Source organism: Lygodium microphyllum, chromosome 21, assembly GCF_053477565.2.
Source record: "Lygodium microphyllum isolate KBCC chromosome 21, Lygodium_microphyllum_v1.1.10, whole genome shotgun sequence".
Lineage (NCBI taxonomy): Eukaryota > Viridiplantae > Streptophyta > Polypodiopsida > Schizaeales > Lygodiaceae > Lygodium > Lygodium microphyllum.
The window spans coordinates 11,613,165-11,624,822 of NC_141155.1; the positions used below are offsets into that span (position 1 = coordinate 11,613,165).

An 11,658-nucleotide genomic window follows, 5' to 3' on the forward strand; every position below is an offset into this window, starting at 1 on the left:
ATGGACCTCAAGACATTAGACAGTAAGGGCTTAGGCTTCTTCAATAGAAGTTGCATTAAGAAATACTACCCACCAGTGCAGCAACATGGACCTCAAGACATTACACAGTAAGGGCTTAGGCTTCATCAATAGAAGTTGCATTAAGAAATACTACCCACCAGTGCACCCATGGCATGGGCCCCCTATGATGTTACCACCCATAAATATCCAAGCATTCTCCATCATCGAGATTGATCCTAAGAATGAGGAACCCATAGCATGAGCCTATTTGTTGAGGTTAAGAATCACTTCTAAGCCTAACTAGGTCCTTGACACACTAATTCATGAAGGAGTTGACAACAAAATATTTACCTATGAGGACATGACCAAATTGGGATAGCCCTAGTTGATCCCCACCACAACAAAAGTCAAACCATACGAGGAAAAGCCCCTCTTTACTAGGAAAGTGCAAAATCATGGTTTCCATCAAGATTGAGAGCCTCCCAATCATTTTTTACAAGCGCCAAATGCTAAGGGGGTGGGCAAGGAAGAAGTACAAATACCAGAGTTCCATCCAACCCACCCCAGACTTGAGTAAAAGCAGCACAGAGAAAATTAGGAGCATCACAAGTGGGAGAATAGCCTAAGACCACCAAAGGCAAGGGAACGGAACCAACCAAACCTTTATCACTATAACCCCAACTAGGCCAACTGGAAAAAAGAGCCACCTTACCACCAAACCCACCACTCCTTCCACCACCCTGCAAATGAAGGAGGCAATCAGGTGACCTTGGCGGCATAGCTACATGGGCTAGATGCCATATACTCATCATTGGTCTCCAAAAGAAAGTGAGAGAGACCAATGATTACATGGTCAAAGATATTGGCTACAGAAAAGGTAGAATGAGAAAGGAGAGGAGAAAAGGTTCAAAGAATAGAACGAGCATCCTGTCATGTATCCCTCATCTCCCAAGGGTCTAGCCAGGATTGTGATGACCTAGTCAAGACCCTAAAGGAACAAAGAGACCAAAATAAGGAAGAAAGAAAGCAAGCATTACTCACACTAGAGAAGGAGAAGGAAGCCAATATCATTGTAGGCTACAATGGAAATACGCAAGAAATGTACACCCTAAAAATGGAAATGACAACACTAGCAAGGAAAGGTGTAGAAAATGATAAGTATAAGGAAGTGCTATGAAAGTGTGAGGAGGATAAAGATAACATGGAAGAATAGGGGGCATGACATAAAGAATCCATGACCATCATAACCCATTAGAAGATAGGCTAAAACAACAAGAAGAACAAATAACTCAACTACAACATGACGAAGAGGAGACCACATAGATGAGGGATAGGTTGCTCACATTGATAGAGCAGTGGGTAGAAGCCACTAAGAAGAAAGAGTGAATTGAGTGGAAAGTGGAGGAGCTAACCAAGGAAAATGAAGAGCTCTAACAAAGCAAAAACGAGCAATATGTCATATTGGAAGCTTTGACCAAGTAGTAGGATAAGGGGTTAGAGCAAGCCAAGGAAAAGATTGAGCAGCTAAAGGAGAAATACAAGATTGATGCAGGAGCTTGCTTGTAGGCTTGTGAAAGCAAGGCATGAAAAGGAAGTGGCCAAGAATAGGGTCGACATAGCGGAGAAAGTAATGAAGATTCAGTAGAGGAGCTTCACTAAAGCTCTGACTGAAATCATAGAGCCAACCAAGAAAGACACTATCGAAGGCCTTAAGAGAAAACTGCAAATGGCTAGAGAGGCAATTTAGAGCACCTTAGGACCACTACTGCAGCTTGAATATGAGTTCACAAGAGATGAAATGGCACTCCAACTTAAGGAAGAGGGACTCACTGAGGAATAACTAACAAGATTGGGATTCATGATCTTGACACTTGCATTGTCACCACCCCCAAACATTTGCATAAACATAATTGTGAACATGATGCCCATAGTAACCACGCTACTATCCAAGTACATTTGAGCATTGACCACCATCATAACAAGGTGAATAGGATGTCTTTTCCAAAACCATGATCATCATAGGTACACTCATCCTAATACTACTCATATGGTGAGGGTACATAGAAAGGTTTCCAAAAGAGTGTGCATGAATGCAATCACATGTGGTTGTTGCCCAAAATAGTGATCTAGAAAACCGTGAATGGAAAGCTCATTAAGAGTGGGGTTTGAAGCATAAGGGCTTGATACATGAGTAGATTGATCATTGAATGAAATATCCATGTAAATTAATTTGAAAAATTTGGACTCCATGATATCTCCAAACTAGTCAAACCCTTCCTTCAACTGTAGAAAACACTTCTCTTACATCCCTATCAACCATGCTATCCCAATGATCCATAATCATTATTTTTTTAGAAAATACTTTGCTCATAGGTGACATGTCTTCTTTACAAATAGAGGATTTTAGGAAATATTTTGCTCATAGGTGACAAGTCTTCTAAGTAAATGCTTCATATTTGTGTTAGAATACACTCGCAATTGTTGTAGCAATTTTCCCAAATCTATCCACAGTAATACAACCTTAACTTGACTTGTAAGCACCAGTGTTTACCCAAAGAACCTTGGTAAACACTCTAGAAAATTGATGGCATTGCTAAAGAACCTATGAGGTCCAAGTAAAGCAAGTGATAACTCAAATTGTACCCAAAATACTATGTTGTAGCACCTAGAATGGGCATAATTCCTTGCAGTACCTCAATATACCTCACCTCCAAACAAATGCATGCAACTCTTCTTTGCTTAAAGAATTTGGATCACTAAATAGCATCCTAGAGAAGCAATAGGTGACCAATACATGATAGAAATGCAAATTTCAATAACCTTTAGCATTCTTGCAAAACCCCTACCAAAAGATTGATCATCCCCTAACAGAAGAACCAAAATTTTCATGAAACCCACAAACCTTGTATTCTTGACCAAAGCCAGATAAAGGTCTAATGAAGAATTATCTCCCATCCAAGATTTAGCACACGGCTAAACAAGATTTCAGGAAACCAAATGGCATTAAATGTGCTTGCTAGGAGCCAAAGCATGCTAAGATTCCCTTGAGATGATTCAATGCTACCTTGTTTGTCTCAAAGCTTGAAGCTTATCACCCATAGACATTTTCATTGCTTCACAATGCTTGCTATGGAAGCCTCAAATAGCCAAAGGCTCTTCATAGAATGAATATAGGCCTTAAAACTATGATCATATTTGAGATATACTATTGCAAACAAAATGATGTTGCTACTACTGTTACGTCAATCTTTGATAGAACTAAAAGGATTAAGGATTCAGCTCTACATCAATATTATTCTCATTTTGAAGATCAACAATAATATGCATGCATAGATGTCCAAATCTGGGAACCAATTCTTGCCACTTGCATAATGGACTATTCCAAGAGCTTTAAAGTGATGATTCCTCTTCAAGATTTGAAGATCTTAATCAAAGAAACAATTATGTCCCGAATTGCTAAAGTAGGAACGATGAAGTACTGCCCTACTTTCCTATAATATGTAAAGATACTTGCAAATTTTCTATGTGTAAAGTATTTTGTAAATAGCTAGGCCTAAGCTAGAGAGGAGATCTAGCTATACTAAGTTTGGTACAAGCATACTGATAGTCTGTAGTATGGCCATGATGTTATGGGTTCAAGTAGGAGTACGAGGATCATAGCACAAGAGAGGAGCAAACTTCAAAGATGAAGGTAATCAAAGAGATGCATGCTGAAGAATTGGATAATTTCTCCACGTTTTAGCACTTGCTAGAGCACCTCTTGGCTTGTAGACCAACTAGAGCAGCAAAGGTGAATCTCCTTATTCAATTGCATTGTACCTTGTAGGAGAGAGAGCTTTATGCTATACACAAACATCCGTGACTTATTTGGCCATTTTGCTTGATGCATTGTCTCAACGGCACCACTCTGATACCATGTCAAGAATCATGTGGTGGGGAGACTGACTTGAGTTGCTGTGCTGAACACACACCATGCACACAAAAGGAAGCTCACTCATGAACACAAGAAGAGAGATAGAGGCCAAAATGTTTTCTTGCTAGGTTTTTTCTTCTTCTTCCACACACAATATAATGTACACAAAGTATAAATAAGATACAACATAAAGGAAAGTGGCTTACTAAGTTAAATAATACATAACTGATTATACTAATCGACTAGCACTATAACTATGCCAGTCGTAGGTAGGTGCAACAAACTAAATACAATAAGTGATAAGTCAATGGCCATGCAAGGATCATAATGACCACCAATATGCTCAGTATAAATGTGTGGACCCATCTAGCCAAGCGGTCCATCATCAATGTCCGCACGTGTTGAGCTTGCCATCACAACAGTATTGCCTTAACAAATGCTACAAATAGAGTCGCATTGCCTGAAAGCATGGTTATATAAGGGGAATCAATTGGGATGTCATTGCATGTGTGTATAATGACTTTTCTGGTATGCATGATCAATTAGCTTTCTTTGTTGAAAGGGCGATACGTGCTCCAAGGAATGTAGAGATGAAACAAGTAAATTTGAATCATTGCCCTTGATATTGGGAGATGTGAGGCAATATGCTAATAGTATTACTAATATAGATTATAATATGTTTCTCTACTCTATAAAATATTTAAATTCTCTTGATCTTAAAGATATATTTCCATTGCATTTATTATGCTTGAATGTAAATAATGTTGCATGGCAATGATTATTGTGCAAGTTCCACTATTAATATTGTGTATAAGGAAGACTTGCAAAGAGTTTGATCTCCCCTTGCTACTTCCAATGTGTCATCTTGGTTTCCTATAACATTATTGCTCTTTCAAAACTCATCTCATCTTTGCTTGTTTGATTTTTGCACTTTTGTTTTGTAGGAAAATGAAGACCCAACGTTTGGTTACTACCATGCATCTCAAACTCAAATGAGCTTGTAGAAACAATTCTTGCCTTTAACATAGGAGCCTAAAATGCAAAGATCTCATTGAGCACCTTGAGAATCTTCCATTTGTTCAAATGTATGAAGGTTTTTTTATTGAGATTATCTATGAGGGATATGTGCAGTGTTACTATGTGGCACCCCATGTTTGCAACCACATTGTACCTCGATCGCACTCAAGGAGAATCCCTCCTCAATGGAATTGATGGGAGTGTCATGACTTGCGTTGTTTGGTTGTGTTAGATCAACTGAATATGGATATCAAATTTGGTATTCTCTTGGTACTCTCTTTGCCTATGCTAATTACTTTTTTTCTCCCTATTTTTCATGGGTTGTGCTCTTACTAACGATGTGTTGTGTCAATGTAGCACATGCCATATTTTGTAAAGAAATACAATCCACATCCAGTGCTACGATTCAAAATTCATCGTCGGTGCATGTAGAAATGAGGACGCTTGCTACCATTGATAGCAATGCTCGCAAAAGAAAACTATTTCAAAATTAAAGATAGATTTGGATGTTCAATGTGAATTGAGAATTCGTTGGCTTTTTTTTCATGTTGCGTTGTTTTGAAAATATGATAAGTGAGGATGAGGCCTTGCTTTTGAAAATATGGCAAGGATGATTGTGGTTGTGGAAAAACCAAGAGGAAACTTTTTTGTCATGCACTAATGGGTAGTGCGGTTATTGCGTCATTTTTTCAACCTGGGGTAACAAAGCAGTGAATATTAGAATGTAGTTAATGTTTAGCTTTGGTACAATTATGTAGAAGTATATTATGTTTGTATAGAATTTTGAATAGTGGTCACTAATTTGTTACTACTTTTTTTGACTTTGTTAAGCCTGCATGCTCTCATTGATGACAAATCTTGGAGGAATGGGGTGCTTGCCAAGGGGGGTTGGACACCTTCGCTATATAGGGGACTTAATCACTTACGTTTGCATGGGTGAAAAGAGAGAGAGAGAGAGAGAGAAACACAATCGTGTAAATGCTAATATGACCCATACTTGTGCAAGTCTTGGTGTGAAAAGTAATGCAAAGCGCTAGGATAATGAACATCTGCACTTGCCCGAGTACTAGTGTGAGTGCTAGTCCCATCTATACTATTAGTTAAGGAGAGGTGGGGGCGGGTGCCATGTGGGAGCCTCCCACCTCCCCCACAAAAAAGAAAGAGAACGCGGGGGCGGGTGCCACGCGTCCAGCACCCCCCCCCCCCCCGCGGCAAAAATCACGCCCGCTCCGGCGCGCGGAGAGCCTAGTCTGATAGGAAGAAGAGGTTTAAAAGAGGTGGCACATGCAGTCTACTTTCCTTGCAATACTTCAAGTGTAGCAAGTCTCCGCGTGGCATGGCAGCCCTTTAAGTTTAAAGCTTTTGGGTTGTTCAAATTCGAGCGCTGGTGGGTCGCGAAAGTGAGGGCAGGCTGGGACCCTGGTGGTTACATATGGACGGCTGAGAAAATCGTGGGGTCGAGGCACCGGGGGCACGTGTCATCGCCACAACTGCCCACTTGGAGCATGGAGAGGCCACCTCGGGCTGCTTCACCTGCCTCTCCCGCTCCCGTGCGTGGGTGCAGCTTTCCAGCCAATCCAGTTCTACCCCCTCTGCTAATATCTACACTCCGATACGACGCACAGAGAGAGAGAGAGGGAGAGGGACAGCGTTTTGCTCTCTCTTCCGCTTCTGACATTCCACAGGTCAAGACCGCTGCAACTGATTGTGCTTCCGACGCTCTCAGCGTGGAATTGATGCCAAGCCTGAATCATCAATCCACAATATGCTTCCCCACAGGTGATGCCAAAGTATAATTCCATTCCCCATGCACTTCATGATGGGTAAGTACCTCTGCTGAGACTAATTATCCCCAAGAATCCTCCGTGATGCAAGTCATACCCTCTCGAATGATGGGTTGCTACAGCACCTGCATTCCAGAGTGGCACAGGCTTCAATGCCTCTGTGCCAGCCGTGTCAGTGATGTGTGCTGCAGGAGCAGAACTGCCAGGGCCAGACCCGTGCTTATTGGTCTTGCCACACCCAAACCCTTCTCACCGCTTGAACATGCACAGAGTGCCCTAGTAAGCCTTCCAGCAAGCAAGCTTGTCGTTGTGCTTTCCCATCGAGCAGCCGCTGCCACATTCGACCATGGCGAGTCTCCTGTTGTCGGTGGAGATAGACCAGAAGAGGTCAACTTCAAACCTTTTATCTGCTGCAGATTTACTTGTACGACACATGATGATCTTTCATTGCTTCATTTGCAAGATCGAAGAAAAAAAACTAGGCTGACCATATACCGTTAGTCTGAAGAGATTTTAGCTATGTGTACAGATCATTCTGTTCTGCACATTGTGCTTAATACTCACTTGTTTCCGATGGTTAATGCATACAGCAGAGCGTTGATGATGTATCAAATAAGAGCTTGTCATCTGACCCCTACACCCAATGGGACTCCATAACCAGTCGATTCACTGGATCAGCTACAGTTGCATTTCTGCTCCTTCAGTTACCACAGATTATTCTCAACACTCAGAACCTGATAAATGGAAACAAGATAGCCCTGTTCGCAGTCCCATGGATGGTATTGAACATAAGCACTTCTGGTATAATCTTGTTGGCTGTTTTGCTGTTTTTTTAATGTGGAACTTGCGTTGCAGGGACAATTGACAGGGCTTCTCGGTAATCTCTCTCTGCTCTCCTACTTCGCCAAGAAACGAGAGGTAGGAGCAATGGTGGTGCAGGCTGTTGGAGTCATATCCACTTTCGTTGTTCTTGTGCAGTTGACTATGGCTGGCTCTATGCCATCAACTGCGTTTGCAGCCACTACCACTGCGGTGTCTCTTGGACTTCTTCTCAACTTTTTAAACTACAAGGGCCTGCTGAGTCCTAGAGTATGGGGCTTTTGGGAAGATGCCATCACAATTGGTGGCTTATCTGTTCTTCCACAGGTACTAACTCTTTTAGTAAGCAGAAAGTAAGTGGTGATACATTGTCACCTGTGGCCTCTGAATCTGCTTGAGGATCTACTTGCAGGTGATGTGGTCTACCTTCGATGCAGTTTTACCACCTAGCATGGTGCCTGGGATTACTGCTTTGGTTGTTGCCTTGGGCCTGATCATTCTGGTAACTAGTTCTCAACCTCGTTTTCTCTGCTCAATTCATCTACCAAAGCAAAAAGAAATGATTCTAAAATGACTGTTATGTTGAGATCTTTGCAAATTTTAACTATTGCCGTGATCCTCATTTTGGTCAGTCCTATCACCATGCTGTGACTGCCTCTTTGCTGAAAATTCTTATGGCTGTCTCTCTCTGTTGGTGTGATATATCAACAGAGGCATTCTGGGAAGCTGCCTCCAGATGCTGCAAATCTACTAGGTGCTGTTTCCGCTTGGACAGCTACTCTTCTCTTTATGTGGGCTCCTGTAGCTCAGATGGTAAGGTTGTGGTACATTGTTATATAAAAGACCTCCCAGTATTAAGCTATATGAACTAATAGACTGCTCAAAATGTATTGATAGTGGACGAACTACATCAATCCTGCAAACATCCGAGGCTTGTCAGTCTTCACAGTGATCTTGGCAATGGTTGGGAATAGTCTTCTACTTCCACGTGCACTTTTTACACGTGATGTCATGTGGTACGATCCTTAACCAAGAGTACAGTACTTTGGTGTTTCATGTGCAATCTTGTTTCTCGCTGTGGGGTTGGGCGGAAAGCTATGTGATACTGAAAGAAAAGCCTGTGTGTGTGTGTGTGTGTGTGTGCACATGACTTTGAACTGGAACATAATCAGATTCTTCGTTTCACAACAGGGAAACCAAAAGAAAAGTATTCATGTGCGAGCTTGCTATGTGTATATTCATATCAATGATGCATTGGTTAGCAAACATGAAGTAATTGCATGTGTGCATGCCTGCATGAAGGATGGGGTCCATGCAATCTTATCAGTTTGGCCTAGAGGTCACTGCAGAGCCTGCAGTAAATCTGTGGCACAGAGTGTTCTCTGTATGAGTTCAACTTCATTTCTACAGGTTCATTTCAGAGGTCGATTGAGGCCTCTTTTGCCATGTTCTTGTGTTGAGTAAAGTTGGCATCTGCAGGTTTACAGGAGCATCTTGGGGTACTCTGCTTCAAGGATGGGCAATTCTAGCCACTATGTACATGTGAGTACTTTACAAGCTTCTTTTGCCATGCTACACTTTCTCTATTTTCTGTGGCAATTATGTTAAATTATGGAAATCGCATACATCTTTTACTTCAAAAGTGCGCTCAGTAGTTTTAGACCCATGTGTCTTCATCTGCCCAGGAACAAATGCATTACCAACACAGTATTCTGGGGAGTAAGCGCTGCTCTCAGTACTTGGTTAGGTAATGTAGATTCAATAAGCCAATTCGATGAGGAGGGATGCCATATATTTCATATTGCCCTGATATAACTGCGAAACTCTGGGGTTTTTTTATCAACAGGATTGGTGTTGTTCAAGGATTCCAAAGCATACGGTCTGCAGTCACCATTCAGTCCTCTTAAAGAGCTTGTTTCTAATGAGGGGCATGTACCTGCCAAGGTGATATGAGCCCCATATTGTACACACTTGGAGTGCAAGTCCAGTAAGATCAGGTGGTGGCTGTAGATGGTACTACTCTGCACAATCATGGGATGATGGAGGTGAATACATGGCTCCATATGTTATATGCACCGACTGCGCCATTGTAAACTGTTTTGAATGGCTGCACTGCACTGATAGTAATGTCGTCAGCTCAATTTAACCAGATTGCAGTGTCTGCTTGAAAGTTACATGTTTGAATATTGGTGGCGTTTCTGATAATAAATTGCAAATGATGCCTTTGGAATTGAGATTACCCCCCTTTGCAAGACCCTTGGATCCATACCGCAACAGAGTCCATACAGATATTGCTACCTACTGTCATTTGTCTTCATGTCTCCAGGACGTGCTGTTTCTCTTAAGTCTCTTCAATCTTGTTGGTGCTTCCATGAAAGCTTGGAGAGTTTTTCCACCATAATGGCTGCATTGCAGAAGCTCGAAGAAAGTAGATGTCTAATGTTCTTGTCTCAAGAAATGTATGATGCACTTCATAGCAACATTGGATTTATATCAGATTTGCAGCTTCATCCCATTATTTGATTATGTGTTTCAATCACCATCTCACTCATGATCACGCCAATCTTCTTACCCAAGCTCCTTGGATTGCCCGGATCCTTTCAAGCAATGCTCAACAAGATTTTATTGGCTGAGATTAAAAACATTCATTTTATGCCATCAATGTAACTCTAGACCTTTTCTAAATTGGAAAGTGATATGTATCAATATCATAACCAATTGTCTTGTACTCACACATCTGTTTATAGGAAGAACAAAAGAGACTAAGGGATACTAAGAGCTCAATAGACTCTCCTAATTGACCCATATGATGACTTGGAGCAAAGGTGTCTCCCCTCCTATTAGTTTTGCCATTTCCCACTAGCATGGCCATGCCCTTCCAAGAGTGCACCAGAATTCTAAAGGAGCATAGGAGAGAAGTTAAGTTTCAATGCTTTTTCATGGAGGGCATTAAGACCTAGACAAACTTTCCCTTTCTACCCATTCAAACTTGTCATTATTTAATACCTTGGTAAAGATGTCTAGCACTGCCTTATTTGTTTCGATGTGGACCAAGTTAATTTCTCTTTTTTAAGTATCTTCTCTTTGATGAAGCGATAGAGAACTTGTGTGTATTCTTCTTGGATAATAGACTAGGGCCTTGATCAACATGTTTGTACTAGTATTGTCACAATATAGTGCAACACTTTCATAAATTTGATCCCCAAGTCATTGGCCATGTTTGCTCACAAGCTTGCTATATGTACTCTGCAACTTGACAACATTATATGTAATATATTAAATATATATATTTTTTGAAAAAAAATTCGCCTTCGCGGCGGCGCATCGAGCTGGAGCAAGAGAGGGGGGATAGAGGGGCCAGCAAGCTCCTCGCTGGAGCTTGCTTAGGCCCCTCGCCATGCAGGCAGACACATCAAGGGGGGGAGGATTCCCTCCCCTCCCCTATTTAAAGAGGGAGGGCCGCAGGGTTTCAGGGGGAGGAAGGATGGAAGGAGATACACCGCCACCTTGCTTCGAATGCTGCTGCCACCAGTCGCCTGCCACCTCTATCCTCTCCCCCCACAAACGCCATCACCGCCGCCTGCAGTCTATTTCCCCCCCAGTCGTCGCCGCCAAGATTCTTCCCCCCTCCCCCCCCCCCCCCCCCCCCCCCAAACGTGGCTCCTAAACCCCCCCACAAAAGCTTCTTGAAGCTTCTAAGGGGGGCTCCTCTGAGCCCCCCTTCCTATATCCATAACCCTTCTACTCCTTCATTTTTCCCCGGGTTTTTAAAACCCTAAACCCCCCCCCCCCCCCTTTCCTATACTCATATTCCTTTTACCCTTCACCCCCCTCATAATCTTTTTTTCCCTTCCACCCCCCATACTCCTTTTAACACACCCCCTAAGCCCTTACCCCCATGTACCCTTTTTCCTTCACACCTTCTCCCCGTGCTATAATCCCTTGTGTTGCCCTTCAAATTTTTCCCCTAGGTTTGAAAACCCCTAAGTCCTTTCACTCCCATGCCCAAAAATCTCTCAAGGTGCGTATGTTACGAAGCCACACTCACGCACAACTTTTTTTGCCGTGTATATACCCTATAGGGCCTTTTTAGGCTTTATAAACATTTCTCTCTCCAAAGAAGCC

The 11,658-nt window shown here is 42.2% G+C and overlaps 1 protein-coding gene across 2 annotated transcripts; it reads left to right on the top strand.

Annotated features, from left to right (window-relative positions):
* Positions 1 to 6,474: 6,474 nt before the first annotated feature.
* Positions 6,475 to 10,438, top strand: LOC148017743 (maltose excess protein 1-like, chloroplastic). Of its 2 annotated transcripts, none has more exons than XM_087662188.1 (9): positions 6,475 to 7,101; positions 7,305 to 7,493; positions 7,570 to 7,860; positions 7,946 to 8,035; positions 8,245 to 8,346; positions 8,431 to 8,549; positions 9,013 to 9,075; positions 9,219 to 9,280; positions 9,380 to 10,438. In XM_087662188.1, exons 1-9 carry the CDS (start codon positions 6,799 to 6,801, stop codon positions 9,484 to 9,486), a joined length of 1,326 nt encoding a protein of 441 aa, XP_087518314.1. In that variant the 5' UTR covers positions 6,475 to 6,798; the 3' UTR covers positions 9,487 to 10,438. The 2 variants fall into 2 exon arrangements, with proteins under 2 accessions (XP_087518314.1, XP_087518315.1); XM_087662189.1 differs by having other exon boundaries at positions 7,308 to 7,493; positions 9,380 to 10,435.
* The last annotated feature ends 1,220 nt before the right edge of the window (positions 10,439 to 11,658 follow it).